The 19,460-nt window shown below is 50.8% G+C and overlaps 3 protein-coding genes across 3 annotated transcripts; 1 reads left to right on the plus strand and 2 right to left on the minus strand.

The window, feature by feature from the left end:
• Positions 1–2,385: 2,385 nt before the first annotated feature.
• BDR25DRAFT_12114 (uncharacterized protein) lies at positions 2,386–4,960 on the minus strand. The gene is made up of 2 exons (XM_033683706.1): positions 4,748–4,960; positions 2,386–4,505 (listed from the first exon to the last, which is right to left on the minus strand). The coding sequence occupies exons 1-2, from the start codon at positions 4,863–4,865 to the stop codon at positions 2,662–2,664; spliced, it is 1,962 nt and encodes a 653-aa protein (XP_033549713.1). The 5' UTR covers positions 4,866–4,960; the 3' UTR covers positions 2,386–2,661.
• Positions 4,961–6,132: 1,172 nt separating this feature from the next.
• On the minus strand, positions 6,133–8,438 carry BDR25DRAFT_219500 (DUF300-domain-containing protein; the record flags this gene model as incomplete). The annotated part of the gene is made up of 6 exons (XM_033684969.1): positions 6,133–6,409; positions 6,464–6,858; positions 6,908–7,939; positions 7,993–8,080; positions 8,129–8,182; positions 8,308–8,438. The coding sequence occupies 6 exons, from the start codon at positions 8,436–8,438 to the stop codon at positions 6,133–6,135; spliced, it is 1,977 nt and encodes a 658-aa protein (XP_033549714.1).
• A 286-nt stretch (positions 8,439–8,724) lies between these two features.
• Positions 8,725–18,828, plus strand: BDR25DRAFT_366110 (uncharacterized protein; the record flags this gene model as incomplete). Its single annotated transcript, XM_033696939.1, has 6 exons — positions 8,725–8,944; positions 8,993–9,028; positions 9,081–12,448; positions 12,995–13,432; positions 13,469–18,501; positions 18,577–18,828. Exons 1-6 carry the CDS (start codon positions 8,892–8,894, stop codon positions 18,826–18,828), a joined length of 9,180 nt encoding a protein of 3,059 aa, XP_033549715.1. The 5' UTR covers positions 8,725–8,891.
• Positions 18,829–19,460: the final 632 nt, after the last annotated feature.

Below are 19,460 nucleotides of genomic sequence, written 5' to 3' on the forward strand. Positions count from 1 at the left end.
CTAACGGTGTTCTGCATGCAGTATCCTGCTTACTAGATGTAGTAGACCACTTTGATCTTCATTGCCACACATGTTATTGCTGCCGCACGTCTGCCTCGGTCTACTTCCTTCCTCGACCGGTGAAGCACTTTCTTCTACCTCCGTCGACCTAAATCAGTTACTCCGAACATAGCCTCATACTCTAATCTTGTACATGACTAGATATGAATCTATTTATCAGACAGAAATCACGGAATGCTTTTTCCCTGTGAAAGACTCACTGTACGCCGCCAGCCATTAGCCAAGCAGGCAATGGACATATTCTACGTCCTAATCCTTGGGCGAAATAAAGTTTTGCTACCCCAGGTACCTGCCCACCTTCACACTACTTGATGACCCACTGTTTCCACGAAGGCCAGTTAGGACTCAAAATAGCAACACGGCGAGCTGCAAGATCACCACCCTCTCGTTCTAGAAATTGTCATTTAGCTCAACCTCACACTGTTGCGATATACTCCCCCAAATAGGAAGTTACAAGTGTTCATAAACTCTTCAGAATCTTTCAACAAGCCTTAAACTTTAACTATTCTGTGGCTGTGGCTTATGAAACACATTGGTAGCTAGATCTACAGGTGGGCTTCCTTGTCCATCAATAGCCAAAGAGACCTCATTTTCTCCTGCGACTAGCTTTCCCGGCGATGCCGTTGCCGTCGGTCACTCCGGTCTTCTGTTTTTTGTAAGTAATCATTCATCGAATCGCCTCGCACTGAATCAGCCCCATCTTTCCAATTACCAACCACAACTCATCACTTCTCCTGAAGAAGTGAGAAGCCTCACCAGAACGAGCGGCGGGCCAGCGAGCAAATGCAGATCCAAGCTAGTGGCGTCTCGTTCCCTTCTAGCCTAGCCTCATTCTGCTCCATGCAGTGAAGTTACATCTCAACTGAGCCGAATCGATATAAAGTATCCCTCCTAGGCGGTTCAAGCACATCTAATGCGGTTCTACAGCCCTCAGGATCAATAATTTGCATCTCCATCTGCCTTTCACCTCGCATCCCCTAGCGAACTCTTAACCAACCCTATCCAAGTTTCCTCAGTCCACACAATCCTCGCGGTCCTGGACATATCTGGGGTCTATAGCTCTGACTTCCTTCGCTTCTTCCGATCAGAGCAGCCTTTAGGTGGATATTGTCTCACTTGATTAGAGAGTGGCATCCCAATCAGAGTAAAGTAAAGGGACGGAGAAAGACGTCTCGATAAACTTCTTTCCCGCTGCACATGCAAGCCTCACGCAATCAGATCACGCAAGAGCAAGCACAGAGATGATCCTGTCCGCCACTCACAAGTGCTCGAGCTCACTGGAGGACGGAGCTTACTCGCCTGGTTCTCGTTTGTCAACTACCAATTGCGCCATAAGACCGAATTCCGTACCGCAGAGCAAACCCGAAAGACGGCCGCGGCCCACAGCCAACTTGCGAATCAAGATCCGAAGGCGCCGTATTGGGAGCCTTGCCAAATGTGTCGCCCATGATTCGCCCACTCAAGCGGGTCGATGTTAGGTACTCGTAGACAACAAATCACAGCCTCAACCCCCATCTTCGCGTTGTGATTTGCTAGAGATCCTAGGAAAAGGCACATACAAGTACGCGGGCAGGGACAGGCACGGGCACGGGTCAAGCAGCACTAGCACCAGCTGCAGAACTTTCACACGTGGCGTGCGAAGGAGTGGTTTTAGAATGTCCCTCACAAATTGAGCTCTTGGGAGCGAACTGGACTAGCCATTTCTAACGCGGAGGGTGCGGTATTTCTGTGTGTACATGAACGTCTTGAAAGGATCCAAGGCCTACCTAGTACAGCACATATCATCGCGCTTATATCGCTTCCTTGGATATCAAATGTCAATCCATCATTTCCTAAAGTCTCCGTAGCTCCATGCACGCACGTCTCTCAATCCCCAGTCCTGTCCAATCCAATCCAATCCAATCCATTTTCTACAAGGTTACCCATTCATCACTTGGATACATCTCTGTCTTCACATTCACATTCGCAAATAAGCTTTCGGGTTTCCATGCCCCGCACTGTCCCGTTTTGGAGAAGAAGAAAAAACTTCCCCGCTTCTGCCTGCATTAAAAAGTAGGTATCTATGGTATGCAAAAGTAATTCGACTATCTACAAAAAGCAACGAGACCTCACCCAACATCATGATGAGAAAGAGGATGGGGAGGGGAAAGGAGCACCGAGGCGTCCGCTAAAATCGAAGGAGAAGTCTGCGGAGGGTATAAGCCGGCGCGCGTTGAGGTGATGTTGATATTTGTTGTGATGTGGTGATTTGGAGGGTTTGGCGTGGGTTTGATGACTGGTTCAATTCACTCATCCAGCTTCCATTCCCAATTCAGTGCCCAATTCCGTTCCCGTTCCCGTTCCCGTTCCCATTTTCCTAGCCCATCCAAACGTCTAAATGTCCAAAGCTTCCTGGCCGTGGCCCTGACCCCGACTGCGTGAACAATGCCAAGATATGCATAGAAAATTACCACTGCATGCATGTATCCAACTGTTCCATGATGCTCAACCTTCAAGTCTCCCTACGAACACCACGATACCCATGTTCATCGTCCATCTTCTTCCCTCTCTTTTTCTCGCTCTCACCTACACATCCACCACCCATTCATGCTCTCCTCTCTCTCAAAATGCCACCCCAACTGGGCTAACCGGGCTCGCACTCAACGCACTCTCCCTCTTGCCCACACCCCCAGTCCTCACGGGAATCTCCATACCCCTCAGTAACGCATAATTTGGACTAGGCGGCGGTTTCAGACTCCTCCCACTTCTGGTACTCGCCACACTCCTCGCACTCCCCAATGGCACCTCCACCTCCACCATCATCTCCTTCTCTTTCGCGAGGCTAAGCGGTGCGGGGACGCGCCGTGTTTTGCCTTCACCTTTGAGGAGATTGATGCGAGCAGGGGTAGCGGGGGTTTCGGGAGATTGGGGGGAGTATGGGGATTTGTGGGATGGGGACGGGGAGTTGGAGCGGGTAGAAAGGGCGGGTGTGCTGGGATAGGAGCCTGAGGCTGAGGTGGAGAAGAGGGTAACGGTAGCCGTGTCGTTGCTGTCTTGGCGCGTGTGGACGACGGTTCGGGAGCCGGCTGTTGTGGGGCGGGACGCGGGTGTTGTGTTGTTAGTGCCGGTGGCGGTTCCGCGAGATGGAGGGAGCGAGGGTGTGCACTGGTAGAAGGGTGCTTGAGAGGGGGTTGTTGCTGGTGGGGTTTGCGATTTGGAGGTCGAGGATGAGGTTTTGAAGAATGAGGGAGAGGTTGGCGTTGTGGGAATTGATCGCTTAAGCCAGGCTCCCAGACGGTGGATGGGAGTCGTTGGCGTAGGTATTGTAGGTGTTGGAGGAGTGATGGGATTTGAGGTCAGTGGACCGCCAGTTGGTGTGTGAGATGGTGGTGTCAGACTGAGCTTAGTGGTAGCACGAGACAGAGGATTCGACATAGGTGGTGGTGGGGGTGTTGGGAGAGGCTTGCTAGCTAGGGGGACTGAGAAAGCAGAGCCGATGTCAGAGAGAGTTTCTGAACGAACACGCATTCTAAGGGACGGGGCAATAAGAGGAACGTGGTGGGAGGGTGATGGAGGTGGTCTGTTAATGAGGGCAGGTGACTGGTTGTTAGACCGGTAGGCATCGGCACGGCGTTCCTCAACGATGGTGTTGAGTTCACGGATTGCTTCATCGACATCAGTCTTTGCTTTCCGTAAGCTTCCGCGTTCAGAATTTGCGGTGTTTGCACGGGAGCGGGATGGTGACGATAGTCTTGAGGTTATCCTGCGGGGAGAAGCAAGGGAGCTGTGAGTGCTGGAGCGTTGTAAAGCATTGGGATTGCTGATCGAGGAGTCTGGTCGACTCTTCGACTCCTCCACCATGAATGGTAGCGATGCAGAGACAGGCCTCGACTGTTGAATCGAGTTCTGCGACTGCACACTGGAGCGTCGTGATCCAGACCCAACTGGTTTCCGTTGGATGAGATACGACGAGGTAGATGGATTAGATGAGATTGAATTCGTCCGCGAATCTCGGTCGCGGACTAGCGCCTGCGCAGGAATCTCCAGCTCTGCTGGAAGCTTGTCCCATTCAACGGTTGAGAAGTCGGGCAAGGGGGAGAGACGGCCATCAGGGAGATATATTGATAGTTCCAGTGGTTGAAAGCTACGTCGGCGGCGGATGGGCATGGGTGCTTCATCAAGCATGCTCTGGATCCCGTCGAAGCCATCGAGACCATCAGTTTTCCGGAATTCCGTGGGTCGTCCAATGCTTGGTCGGTTTTTGGAGTGCGACGTCCGTGGCTTGTGGATCGTGTGAATGCTCGCTCGTGATGAGGCTCGAGTAGCAAATTCTCGACCACTGATTACCCATTGTGAGACATGGCGACTCATGGAGTGGCTGGTATTGGGCCTAGCATAGATTGGCTCTGCTCGAGGTTGGGCTACTGGTTGCGGTTGGTCGTAGCATATCCGCATCTCAGTTTCACCTGATAGATTCCATCAGCCTCGATCCATGCTGCAATAATGACGACATATGAATCGATAGAAACGACGGCGAGAATAGATTGGCAGGCGTAGAGAAGCAATTAACCATATTAAGGGGAGAAAAATTATCCGAGAGCGGTGCAGCTCAACCATGCAGGAGGGGGAAGGATATGTGAACGTCGAAAACGGGAGAGACAGCTGACAGCTACGGTGAAAGGGAGTGAGTGAAAAGAAGCAAGCATACCCTTTGCTCGAAGCACAGCTCCATCGTCCTCAGTGCTGCCACGATGGGATGCACAGCATCCAAAAGAGATGGCCAGCCATGGAGTTCGTGGTTCGACAGGGAAGGTTTGGTGAGCCATGTCTGCTTACCCGGCAAGCATACTCGCTCCTAGAGGTTCTGCTCGAGCAACGCAACACAAGGTACAAGAACAGAAGCAAGAAACAGAAAAGAGGAAAGGAGAGGCACGCCGATGGGCTTAAAAGATTATCGAAGAACGAACAAGAGAGGAGAGTGACCGCCTGCAGGCAGGGCAGATGCAAGCCTTTCTTTCAAGGTGCTGCAGGTCCGGCCGGCCAGTCCAGGTCGAGAGAAGGGGAGCGAGAATTCATGATAATATATGGCGAACAGGGCTGGGGCCATGTCCGCAAGCGCCCAATAGATGGTGTTCGTAGCCATATTGGGTGTGCCAGCAATTGAGGTCGACAGAGGAGGAGACATGGGAGGAGCGAGGAATTGGGGCGGGGGGAGGGGTCCTGGGCGCCCTGATTGGCAGACACTGGCAGGGCATCTGCATGCGTTGGCCTAACCGCCGACGCTGCCATCCACTCAATACTCCTCAGCGCTTGAAGCTTCAGACTGACAGCCGGTTGGCAGACTACCGAGTCCCCATTCGCGACCAACATACTTGGGAAGGCCATCCTGACTGGCACCAAGCCAGCCGTCCTGTCCCAACCGTCTGCCGTCGCGCCGTGTCAAAAGCAAATTTAGCTGCGACTGCGAGGCGTCATTGGAATGGTTTGCAGAGAGGTATGAAACGGTCGCACGTTGATTTGGCTCAGCACTCTAAGTCGCGCGGCCAATGACGCCGCTACCCTGCATCTTCTGAAGCACTCCGGAGGTATTATAAAGATTGACCACCTGGCACCATTCGAGGACCTTGGTGTTGCGTTTCGTGGCCGGGATCACTCAGTAAAAGAAACACCCCAACTACTCGACCGTGGCCGAACGCAAGGCTCGCTCCCCTTAACGAGGCATCGTTCCCCGCGGATGTCGTGCATCGATCGTGGTTGGTTTGTGTGGATTCAAGCACACGTGATGGCCTTCCTCAAGCGTGGGATGGCAGCCGTTTGAACCGAAGAGCTGAATTACATGGTCCTAACTTTCTACTTAATATCACTTTCTATCCGGCTCCAAATATCAACAATCGAATCAAACAAGGCCTCAAAGATATGTCATAAAAGCATCTCCGAAAGGGTATAGAACAGGGTTGCGAAAATGGCGGACTCCAAAAGTCGGAAGGCATGTGCTGGTCAAGGTTTCATCGTAAAAATAAAGTGTCTAATCCCACAAGTCCTTCATTTTTCTGCAGCGTTTCTTCACAGCGTTACCCGCCGCGCTACCTTCGATTACCCTTCGCCCCAGACATTGCGTTCTTCCCGGAAACTTCCATACTGTGGGCTTGGGCGCTGATCGGGTTCGTCATGATTGTCTCGGTGCTCCCATTGCTCTGCCTCTTCTGAGATAATCAGTTTTCGATCTAGTTTGTCCTCCTCGTCCACTTCATCGCCGACTGCGAATGGCGAGTCTAAGTTGTGGGCCCGCTCAGGATTGTGCGGCTGGGGATGGTCGGGGTCGAAACCCTCGCGCACCTCTTCCTGATGTCCCTGTTGGGGATACGTGTGGCTACGCATGCGTCAGGAGAGACCTGAATGAGAACACATTAGAGGTAAAACTTACACGAAGTGTTTTGGGGCAACCTCATTCCAGCCAGGACCGCCTTCCTTCCGTGCTCGGACCCGTTCAACTTCCTCCGCCTCATGATCTTCCACGACCAAATCGACTAGCTGGCTTCTTTCTGACTTGGCAGAGCTAGAGGATGATGATGACTTCTGGCGTAGGGGATTGCCTAACGGAAGAGCTCTTGACTTTGAGCTGGATGGTTCACCACTTGAATTGCTGCGACGCTTTCCCTTGTCAGCTGACTGTTGGATTTCCTTTATCTTGTTCTTTCGTCGTCGCTTGTTCTCTCTAGTGGGTTGTAACAAGTTCCGATTCGTGGATGCGGTTACAATGTTTGGGCTTGAGTACAAACGATTCTCACGAGTGGCTCGATGAGCCTCAATGACTGGATACTGCGGCAGTGTGAGGAAGGCCAGGTTGCCAACATGGCCGAAAACTTACATTCCAGTCTCCAAACTCCAGCGCCCTAGCATTGTCAAACAGCCTTTCGTCTTCAGGATTCAGCATTGGATCCTCGTCGTTTTCAGTAGATCCATATTTAGCTGTGTCAAGGGCGCGGTGGGCTCCAGGGCTCATCGTCCTAGCCCGACTAGAGGTAACTTTCGACAAAAGCGGCTCGTGCTCACGTTGTTGGCCGGGCTTCGGTATCCAATACTTTCCCTTGCCACCTCGTTCATACCGCATGCCTTCCCTCATTCTTGCCTCTCGGGATGACGACTCCTCATGTGCTAAGACGTTGTCGCGTGCATCGAAGTCCCGATACTCATAGTTGCCTCCTCCGAAGGTTTCCTTCGTATCTTCAATGAGATCACGTGGCCCGAATGCATCGCGAAGAGCATATTTTACCGGCATACGTGCGGCCGAAATCGTGTCATCGGCGTAGTCATGCCATGAGAAGGCGTACCAATGCGACACGGCGAAGAAGGGCATTTCGAAACATATGAGTGCGTCCTGGATTGCGGCGGCAAGATTGTCAGGGGTGTAGCCGGGAACGTCTCCCGGAATAGCACGCAGCCAAACCAGTATAGATAGGAAGAAGCCTTGCCAGTAAGAGGCAAAAATGATCCCTTTGATGCAGAGGAACTTGGGCATTGGTCGGAACGGTTTCAGGTCGTGCAACATGCAGACCCAGAACATGGCAAGGGCGTACAAACTGATGCTAATGCTGACGTTGTAGATGAGGCCACTCCAGAAGTAGCCAGACGCGAGGCCAATGTATCCTTCTTGATATGTTCCAGTTGCCTTCATTATTATTGCAGCAATCGAGAGAATGGGCTTCAGCCAGGTGTACTGCAAGATGCCGCGTTTGATTGCAAGAAAAGTGTGAGGGTCGGAAATGTCAACTTTGGGGAGAAAATAGTTCATCGGCCATAGGTGCGACACAGGTGGACGACCAGTCATCAAAATGATGAGGGCACGCTCGCCGCCGATAAAGTTTATCAACAGCTGAAAGAAGGTGTAAATTGTAAATGCCTTGCAGCTCGTGAGTAATGTTGATCACCCAAAATGACAAGAAGAGCGCCCACCTCGTATACATCCCTAATTGGTCCAATCCAAAATGCTGCTCTCAAAGAGACCAGGCTTGCCCACGAGGAGGCTGAGAAGATGGGGACCCTAAGGAATTATGACCCAAGCTACCAGTGCAAAAGGGCAGGCACGCACATGACCAGTATCCGCACCACATATCTCTGTAGTAAGGGCTTTCTATAGTTTTTGCTAACACGTCATGTTAGTATCACTTCATTGAGCTTCGGAGGTGGCTATGCTTACGCCTGTAGCCAGATGGACCTGTGCACTACGTCAGGATGAGAGGGAGATAGCAAAGGGGAGGGGAAACAAACAGGACTGTGATTAAACTTGCAACCAAAGCTGCTACGCCGGCGACGATAATAACGGCATGCGCAAAGCGGTCTCCAGTGCCGCCAGGGGACATATCTGGGGACCCCGTGGTGTGGAGGTTGCCTATTGACATGGTGGACGGAGGCACGCCGCTACAAACCTCCAGGAGGAAGTAAAGAGGGAAAGAGTAAGTGAATCAGACCCCGAAGTAGGCAGCAGGGTCAGTGCAAGAACGTAACCATGGCGTGTCCGGCGCTATCACGATCCTCCAGGCTTTGTGCGTGTCTAGAGGAAGGTTTGGCGTCCAGGTCGAGGTGGATGCAGAGAAGCTTGGGCCACAACGGGTCTGTGACGCGCATTCCAAGATTCGAGATTCGCGGCACCCATGCATGTTTCTCCGACTGCCTTCCACCCATTGCCAACCGCCAAGTCCTGGGATGCTCACTCAGGACAATTCCGGTGATCGTCTGAAGCAACCTCTAGACTCTCAGTTTTGGGTGGTTTCTTGGGACGCGCCATAATGCAGTCTGTCTGCGCCGGACCGCCATGATCGACCCTCGTCCCCGAACCTCACCCAACTGCCAACATGGCCCGGAGCATTGTATCAGAGCCGTTGAATCCACACGTCGGCTTCAACTGGTTAGCCGCTCCCGCGTCGCTCTAGTCCAACCTCTAATCTGTAGCTAGGGTCTTCCTCATTGAATTGCTCATCTGTGGCATCTTGTAAGGCTCCTGAAGAACCTCCGATTTTTCTTCGGCTGCTCACCTGCTCCAGGACTGTCTTCTTCCTCTTCTACTTCAACCGGCTCTTCGCTACTGTTGTCTCCTACGGCATCAGAGCGTACACCTGGCACACTTACCGCGCCTACATCGACATCCAAGCTCTCCAGATCTCCCTCCTCGGCGGCCGCATATTCTTCAAAGACATACGGTACCACGGGCACAATGAGACTATCTTGGTACATGGCGGCTATATCACGTGGCAATACTGGATACGGCGGGTCAAGGAGGCAGAGATCCACTCCGATGAGCGTCCTTCCCATGGCGGCGATGGCAACCGGACCCCCACGACCGAAGGCAGCCGCTCTGGTAGCCGAAGTAGGACGGCAGACAAAGCTGAAAAGGGAGGGAAGCAGACACAGAAACGCCTGCCATGTCGAATCTCCATCAAGGTCTCCGGTGTGGAAGCCTTCATGTACAATCGTAGCCCAGCCTACGATGGTATCATCGATGCGATACAGCGCAAAGCTAATGATTCCGCCAAACCAGGTGGACATCATGCTGAGGGTTCAATGTCTGAACTGGGAAAGAACGGCTCGGTGACCGGTTCGGTGAATACGAACACCGAGGAAGGACGCCACAAGAATCTGAAGGGCCATGCTCCTGAGGACAATGTTAAACCAGACGGGGAAGAACACGCTGAGCCCCGAAAGACAAAACCAGATGACCCCCCTTCCTTTCTTCGGCTGTTGCCCATTCATTTTGACTGCAGCAAAGGTGCCATTGTTGTTGGAAACGAGCACACTACCTCTATCATAACGGCCCAGTTCGAGAAGGCAAGCGGCGAATTTGATGCAGCTCCCTGCAGAGCCCTAGATGTATACCAACAAGTCTTCAATTTCCAATTCACACATCCTGTTGTACACCTGAAGCCCAATCCCGATTTCAAGTCCCACCAGCTAGAGTCTGCCATGCATATTAAGCAAGAGATGGATCATAGCATCCCCGAAAAAGAGGAGAGCGAGAAGCGTGCGCGCACCAAGAGGCAGCGTAGGCACTGGAGTAGTGGCTTCTCGAGTCTCTCGGCACTGTTTTCTAAGTCTACAGACTCCATCCACACCCACCCCGCGTCGAAATCTGGGATGGCTGCGAAAATTTTCGGAGCCCAAATGGAATTTCCTGGACAGGAACGCTGGAAGGGTCTTACGCGTTACTTAGATAACAGTCAGAACGATGCCCATGGGGAGTGGGATGGGGTTGAGTACGGGAGATCTTCTCTTATTGCAGACTGTCCCTGCATCAACGTGAGCTTCTATTGGGACATCCCAGCACCGGTCCCCAGCGATGCCGAAAACAGTGTTCAATTTGATCCTGCTCGCCCGGAAGATATCAATGGGGGCATACCTCCCGAATACGGCATGGACATTCAAGTGTATGGAGGCATCATCAACTATGGTCCGTGGGCCGATCGCCAACGAGTGATTTTCCAATCTTTCTTCTTCCCGGGAGCGCACGTCGATGCTGTAGCGGCCTCTCCTTTAAACCCCGGAGAATTGAGGGTGCTGTCGATCTTCAAACTCTTTTTGAGCATCGAAAATGATACTGTACTCCGTATCCCGGTTCGTGAGTCCTCGAAAGATTGGAAATGGAAGGGAAAAGCGCATACCTTAACAGGACATGAGAAGAAAGCCACAGACAAAGCACATCCTAAGCCTAGGGCCCGCAAGAAGCCAATCAGAGCGAAACATCGAGACAAAGGCACTGCTGGTCCCAATGTACGTCCTTTTGCTTGGATTGATATAAAGGTTGCTGGGAATTCTACAGTGAACTACGTCATGGACATGGTCGCTGGGGAGCAAGGATACAAGAACAACTTAGATGTGGACATCATAGGCACTGAGATATCATCGAGCGTTAACCATGGGTTGCTGTGGCGCTCAGGCACAATCGGCTTGGACTGCGATCTGTCAAATCCCCTGAGCTGGAACAGTTTACGGAAATGGATCTTCAACATTTCGTGTCGTGATTTAGAGCTCTTCTTGCTCAGAGATCATCTATTTCTCATCACAGACCTTATTGCAGACTGGGGATCCGGTCCCCCTTCACGCTACTTCACGTTTGTCCCCTTTCAGTACCTGTTAAACATCAACCTCGTGGACTTTAAGTTATACCTCAATACTAACGACTCGAACATTGTCAACAACCCATCCGATATAGATGACAACAACTTCATTATTCTCTATGGCCAACGCTTGTATGGGGACCTCACGATACCACTCGATCGATTCAGGCCACTTCAAAACGAAATTCATTTCAACTTGCGGGCCCAAGATATGGGACTGGAGCTCTGTATGCCATCCAAAAATTCCTTGAACGCCTTCGTCCGTTCGACGAATGTAGCGCAACTAGGTGGTTTGACTCTCAAAGGCAGCCATACCTATATGTCCGAGACATCGTCGATGAACACCGATCGGCTCTATATGGATATCCAGGGCAGTCGACTAGCTCTCGAGCTCTATGGCTTTGTTGTTCATCATTTCATGAAAATAAAGGATAACTATTTTGGTGACGATCTGCACTTCAAGACCCTTGAAGAGTTCCAGGAACTCCCTACCCTGAGTCTAGCAGTGGACGATACCACGCCAAAAGACCAGTCTATGAAGGTCTCGAATGACCTCGACGTGATTCTCTGCATCTCGGCAGATCAGGTCAACGTTCTTTTGCCCTCAAATCTCTATTCATCAGAGAATAGTCTTCGCGTCGATCTACCTTATGCGTCAGCCGACCTCAGGTTTACAAATTATTATATGGATCTCATGGTAGATTTCAGTCCTCTTAGCATCTCCCTCGGGACTTCAATCACCAGTTCAGGTTTACCAAATGATTTCAGTGGTCAGACCGAGGTGTTCATTGCATCATTGACTATATACGGCCACCGCCTCTTTGGACTGCCACCTGCAGAACCCACATATCTCTGTAACTGGGACTTCGACGTCGGAAAGATATCTGGTGAATGCACTTCCGACTTTATCAAACAAGCAGTTGGCGCTATACGATCATTTGCTTTTACATTTGACGATGATGAGAACGCTCTTCCAATAGCCGAGCCTTTGGTCATCCATGATTCAACGTTTCTCCGACTTAAGACGCAAAATGTCCATGTATGGCTCCATATTGCGAAGGAAGCTGTACTCTTAAGTACCGGTCCCATCAACCTAGATTTCAATGACCTAGCCGGCACGAATTTCTCCCAGCGTCTAAAAGCTTACGTCCCCGACTTAACCCTTGGAGCTGTTAACGTAAGAGCTCACTCTCGTCACAGGTCTCGAACAGGCGAGAAGCACGTTGTTGGAACTCATGCTTTTATCCACACCACTGTGTCACTGAATATGCTGGAACGAAAACTGGACTTCACGGAGGAACGTAACAAGCAACAAACTCATATGCAAGAACACGACCAGAGGACCAATCGCGCACAATTCCTTTTCATCGACCATCCGTCGCCTGCTGATCATCGTCATGACAAACACAGGGACAGTGTTAAACCTCCTGCAATGCAATTCCCAGAAATTCCGCATCCTATCTTCCTTTTCAAACCTCAACGTGACGTAAATCGATCATCTATCTCGTCAGGGTATTACTCCGAACTAACTTCCACAAGGGGGCGACAGTTGCGCTCTCCCCGGATGCGATCGGCTTCAATAGGCTCCCTTGCTCACAGCATTCACTCCATTCATCAACATCGAGCAAACAGCCGCACCGTTGAGTCTAGCCAGAGCAGAACGTTACTTGGTGGGTCACCCTCGCGTACAATGAGCACCGAGCGCCAGTATCTCCTTCCAAGCAACGATGAAAGACAGCGCAGAAATCTTCCTCGTTCTTCTCTCGCTCTGTCCAGCTCTTTAACGAATCCATACTTTCCCCTGGACCAAGTCGAGCCAGACCTGTCCGATGTGCCAGTTTTCCCAGCACTGTCATCTAGTTTCGACCAAAACGACGACGACTTGCCTACATTTAACGATATGCCCACCAAACATCTTGACGAGAGCTTTCATCACACTAGCCTTCTAATCAGCGCTGAGCCGGGTATTCGGATGTATTGCACCCCAGAAGCTGTCCGGTGCTTGTCGAATTTTATGGAGCTCATTCATCCTGCAAGGCCAGAGGATATGTTAGATGTGTTCCAAATCGATGTAATGATGAAGATCCTCAACAATCAGAAGCGACGTGAGGGAAAGGGAACATCCATCGAGTTCAACATTCGCATTCCATTTGCTCATCTACGCTTTGGGAGTGATTTCACTTCCCATGTTGAGAGTGAGATCGAAGTCGGAAAAGACCAGTATGACCTGATATTGAACCAGCTCAATCTTGTCACTCGTATTAAGAGTCTCCCTGGTGAGCGAGGTGGCGAAAACACCGTCTCTCTTCACACCACCCTAGGTTCACTTGGTATATCCGTGACGGAAAGGGCCCTCCAGATTCCGAATGATGGCGTTGCGGTTCAAGCCGAAATTACAGATCTCCTTGTGTGGATGCTGAAGGGCAAAGATGCTTCGGTCAATCTATCTTTCAGAGCATTTGAGGTTGCAACTGCAAGCCGTAAGATTGAGTATCTAGCCTCACTCATCCACCGAACAATTTTACTCGTGGACGATCTTGGAACAAGGTTCGAGCACATCGAAGCAAAACAGCAGTTACGTCTCCGCTACCTAGCATGGTTCCTCACCAACTCGCAAGAGCAAATCCCAGACCCTGCATTCTTAACAAGACCGTCGTACGCACTCCGAGCCGCAAGAGATCACCTTCGCAACCACGACTCGTGGAAAATTATATCCCGGCTTCGTTACATTTGGCTCTGCCTACCAGAGAGTGATAAAACGAAACTGCTTGACCAGTGCTCCCACTCATCTATTGACTGTCCTCAAGGAGCTGAAGACAAGGTCATCTCGTCATGGGACCGATGGCGGACCTGGGATTTAGCTCATGTCAAGAAAAGTCTGGCGATGAGGACACTCTATAAATCACCAACGGATGAGAAAGGGTTTTCGCAGGCTTCCCCACTGTATCTGGACATCCGGTCAGCTATGGTAAAATTGATCATTGATCCGGGTCCTAAGCAGAGCGAGGCTGCTCTACGAATGTTAGCCATCAATGTCGCAATCATTCCCCCACCTAGGCCAACAGGTCTCATGCTCATTGGCACTGAGACTCCCAAGAAGTCTACGATTATACAAATCAACACTGGGGATAGTTCTATCAGACTCAGTTGGGAGATTTGCGAGCTGTTTGAAATTATGGTCAAGATTTTTCAAGATGGCAAGTTGCAAAAGGGTTCCAACACTTCCCCCAAGCCGAAGCCAGTTTCGACGCAACTCGACGACAATGTGGGCGAGGATCATAATTTCCAGCTCATATATGTGACAGATAAAGCTGAAGTTAGCTTGGATACCGTCAACCTTCGCAGTATCTCCAGGGGACGCCAATTCCGGCTTTCTGTTGTTGGTTCTGACAATAGAGCCTCTGGCCATGGTGACACGATAACCGTGCTTTTGCACCTTGACCAGGCTGTTATGGAGCTCCTCTCTCGATCTCGGCTAATGCTTCGGTCACAATTTGACTATCCCAGTTTATACTTCGCCCGACACGAGTATCGTACTGGCGAATCAATGCCCGATGAAATCAAAATAGCCAGTGCAAGTCGAATGATCGAGTTGCAGGTTAAAGAAGACATCCTTGGATTCATTGAGGTCATCGATTCTGTTCTCCGTGACGAGGTTGCCTACTTCTACGACCAAGTCACGTCTATACGGCAAACTCTCAAGAAGCAGACTGGCTCAAGTCAGCGTACCGTAGCAGTGGCTCAACTTCCTATCATCACGGTAGCCTTACTCATGGACGCATATACTATCGAGTTAGCCTTGCTTCAAGCACTCACTTGGTCTATTACCGGTTCATCTGGTCGAATCTCGGTGGTCCCAACCCTTGGGCAAGACGTTACGCTTAAGGTCAACTACGACCTTGAGGGCCATACCCACAGGTTGTATAGCAGCTCGATTGAAGGGTCCAATGTCATCAGTTCATTGCAATTACCTCCTGTCAACGGCCGCTTGACCGTTACCAATACGGAAAAGGAAATAAAAATCTTTGCCTCTGGGATTATCGAAACAATGCATGTTCAGGCGTCCGAAATCCAAGCACTAATCTCCACAATCAACAAACCTGAAATTTCCAGTGTTGTTCATGCCATCAAAGAGGACTTAGCGGTCTTTAAAACCCACATTGAGGACATCTTCCCCGATGTGACTCAATCGCCGGTTGCAAAGACACCTCCCCCATCACAAGATGTTGTGTTCGGCGTTCAAATGACACTCTCTGGTCTCAATATCCTCGCGAGTGCTCCTGGGCAGTCACCCGACTCACCTACAGCCAATTTGGCTGTTAAGGTGGCTTGCATCCAAGTCAAAGCTACAAACATAGGCCCGTATCTGGAAATTCTAGCCCTGCCAGAGGTAGTTGCACACCTACAGCAAATCAATGTTGAGATGAGCTTAACTGACTCATTATCTATCCGTCGTTGCGGAAACCTTACATTTGGCGCAACCTTCCAAGCCACGTCTCAGGGAGAATCAGAGCTAGGTCGAAGAGCATATCGCGTCAGAAGCTCAGAGCTAGAGGTTAATATATTTGCTGATACTGCTTCGGCGGTTGTAGATGTGGTGAATCATCTCCAGGATAAGATCAAGGATTTAGACCTGTCAAAAGAGAAGAAATATTTACGCAGGCTCCGTCATACTAAGAGTCGTACCTCCCACAGGCGCGAGAAGAGCGAAACAAACACCGAGGTTGATAGCCTCAGCTCTGGAGCTCTATTTAGCTCAACCTACTCACTCGAGCTGCTGAACATTCAGATCAGCTGGGTCGTAGGGACTTCAATCCCTCCATATCCACGAACAGAATCAGAAGATCTCGTCTTATCATTTAGGAGAATTGATCTTTCGACACGGCGAGATGACGCTGCACGTCTAGCGATCGAGGACATGCGATTACAGATGGTGCCAGTCTCTGGGAACAAGAAGCAACGATCTCCAAATTCAGCTCTACTTCCTGAGGTGGTATTCAACGTCGCGTATAGCTCTACCAAAGAGACGCGAAAGATTGCCTTCCAAGCTGCTGGAAAGAGCCTTGATCTTCGACTAGATTCTCGATTTATCCTTCCAGCGAATGTCATTGAGCGATCAATTGCCCTAGCAGGCAAGAAATTTCGCGCTTCTTCAGCCACTTGGAATATGACACCGACTACCAGCGGAGCTCAGCGAAAGAATCCATTTGGGAACAAGAGGTGGGCTTCGCTGCTTGTCGATGCCAATTTCGCTGGTGCGGTTGTACATCTAAGTGGCAATGATGCGGCCTCACCCAAAGACAGCCGATCGCAGCAAAAAGGGCGTTATAGCCAATTTATTGGGGATAGCTCCACCAGTAGTACGGCCCTGCGAGCTCCGGGCGTAGCTCTCAAAGTGGAGTACAATGACGATGGACAAGACCCATCACTCAATGCCGAGCTTAGGGTCAATGGTTCCAACAATACGCTCTACCCGACTGTCGTACCTTTGATCATTGACATTTCCGACAGTATTAAGGAAGTCGTTCGTGACACAGACGAGTCTCTAGACACGGAAAAGTCACCTGGGTCGCAGCCAAAACCCGCCGCAAAACTACCTGACGAAGATAATATTATCACCGCAGATCCCAGTACCATCCTAGGCAGGACGCGTCTGAACCTCGGGCTGAGAATTTGCAAGCAGGAGTTCAGTCTCAGCTGTCAGCCTATTGCTCGAGTCGCTGCGATTGCCAAGCTGGAGGACATTTATGTAACGGTGAATAGCGTCAAATCCCAGGAGCATGGTCATTTCTTTGCAGCATCCGCTGCGTTTGAAAAGCTTGAAGCAACCGTTCAACATGTCTACTCGCGAGAGTCTACCTTCGGTTTCGATGTCGATTCCATCGTTCTTTCATTAATGAACAGTAAGCACCTTAGCGGCACAAGTGGTATATCGGCCATCCTCAAAGTCAATCCTATGCATCTCCAAGTAAATGCTCGCCAGCTTCAGGATTTCCTTTTGTTCCGAGAAATTTGGATCCCACCTGAAATCCGACAAGCCTCGAAACCCCCAGCCACAAACGTCAGCACCGAGCCCCAGGAGTACCTCATCCAACGTTATCAGCAAGTCACTGCTGCAACTGCATTCCCTTGGAATGCCAATGTGGCTATCGCAAATGTATCAGTGGAGCTAGATCTTGGGCAAGCGATTGGAAAGACATCACTCAGTATTTCCGACCTCTGGGCGTCTTCTAAGAAGAGCACCGACTGGGAGCAGAATCTCTGCATAGGTATCAAGAAGGTCGCTATCGAGAGTTCTGGCCGTACAAGTGGCTTCGTCGAGCTTGCAGGCGTCAGGGTACGCACATCTATTAGCTGGCCGTCACAGGCAACGAGTATCCGACAAACGCCTCTCGTCCAAGCATCGCTTGGCTTCCAGCAACTGCGTGCAAAGGCCGGTTTCGACTATCAAGCTTTCATGGTTGCTGATATCGCCAATTTCAACTTCTTGATGTACAACGTACACGAACAATCGAAGGACTCCCGAGATCGCCTCGTTGCCATTCTAGACGGCGACAAGGTCCACGTCTTCTGCACAGCAACCAGCGCAGCGCAAGGCCTAGCGCTCTGGCAAGCCATCGAGCGCCTGGTACAAGAAAATCAGCAGGCATACAAACAATCGCTTAAAGACATCGAGAAATTCCTGCGCCGCAAATCGTCAGTCGCCACGCCCTTCGGCCGTTCCGCCTCCCAAAGCATGATCGCCAGAAAACCCGACGGCGACAGTTTCAAAACACCAATTTCCCTGCACACAGACGTCGTCGTAACACTCCGGTCCATCAACGTAGGCGTCTTCCCCAGCACCTTCACCGACAGCCAAATCTTCATGCTTGAAGCCTCAGACGTCCAGGCCCGCTTCGCCGTCGCACTCGAACAATCCAAAATTCACTCCGGCCTCGGCATGACGCTTGGCCAACTCTCCGTCGCGCTCTCGCCCATCCCCAACCCCAAGAAAACCAAACCCGTGAGCGATCTTACCGTCGAGGATGTTGCTGAGAGCGCAAGGTCCGCGCGCGGCGGCACGATTTTACGAGTCCCCAAGGTCATTGCTACGATGCACACATGGCAGGTCCCGGAGAACAATCATATTGATTATATCTTTAAGAGTAGTTTGGAGGGGAAAGTGGATGTCGGGTGGAATTATAATCGCATTTCGTATATTAGGACCATGTGGGGAAATCATTCGAGGAGTTTGGCGAGTAGGCTAGGGAAACCGTTGCCGGAGTCTGCGGTCAAGATTACGAGTTCGGGCACCCCCGCCAATCCCTCTACTGAAGCTCTGGTTGCGACTAATACTAATCGCGATCATGATCAAGTAAAAGACAATACGGCTACACCCAGAACCCTAGGCTCCCCAAACGACAACGCCCCAACCGTATCCACACCTCAGAACCAAAATCAAGAGAAAATCACTGCCGTAGTAAACGTCCCACAGTCCAAATACAACTACACCCCACTCGAGCCCCCGCTAATAGAAACGCCGCAGCTACGCGATATGGGTGAGGCCACACCGCCGTTGGAGTGGATTGGTCTTCATAGAGACCGGCTGCCGAATGTTACGCATCAGATTGTTATTGTTACGTTGTTGGAGGTGGCGAGGGAAGTAGAGGATGCTTATGCCAGGATTTTGGGACGTTCGTAGGAAAGGGGAGCCCGAAGGTTGGGAATAAGTTTTTTTTTTCTCAGGGGGTGTGAGGTATGGGATGGTTGAGCATATCAGGGCGCAGGAAATTGGATCTTAGTTGTGAAGGTCAAATGCGTATGCTTTAAACAAGTAGAGCAGCTCCTCTGTACTGTATTATATCTAATACTTCTATCTGCTGCAAGGTCCCAAAGCAAGAAGCTAGCCCGAGACTTTTTGTGCGAAACCCTTCATCTCTTTCAACTCGTGGAGTTGCCAGAGATCAAAGAGTAATGGGATCTTTTCACCCTTGCACCAAACGTGCCGCAGGACTCACCCAAAGTACGGAAACCCTTGTGATAACTCATATCTGGTTGTTGAGAACCCAATCCATTCGACCTAGACCCAGGCTGCCAAACCCAAGACATTAGCAACTCTCATCTTGGCCTCAGCTCGGCCGAATCGCATTCCTGCGGCTGGCACACGCAGCACCTGAACCTATATCGGGCATCAGTAGATCAGTCAGCCTCAGCTGAGAATGGTGTTGTCCGTCAGAAGCTGTCAGGAACAGCTCTGACAGAGTTGCATCTGACCCTGACAGTTGTCAAGATTCTTCAACTGACGTCGGTGCAGCTGGGTTAGAGAGAAGTTTC

The sequence above is a fragment of the Lindgomyces ingoldianus genome (assembly GCF_010093535.1).
Source record: "Lindgomyces ingoldianus strain ATCC 200398 unplaced genomic scaffold BDR25scaffold_10, whole genome shotgun sequence".
Classification (NCBI taxonomy): domain Eukaryota; kingdom Fungi; phylum Ascomycota; class Dothideomycetes; order Pleosporales; family Lindgomycetaceae; genus Lindgomyces; species Lindgomyces ingoldianus.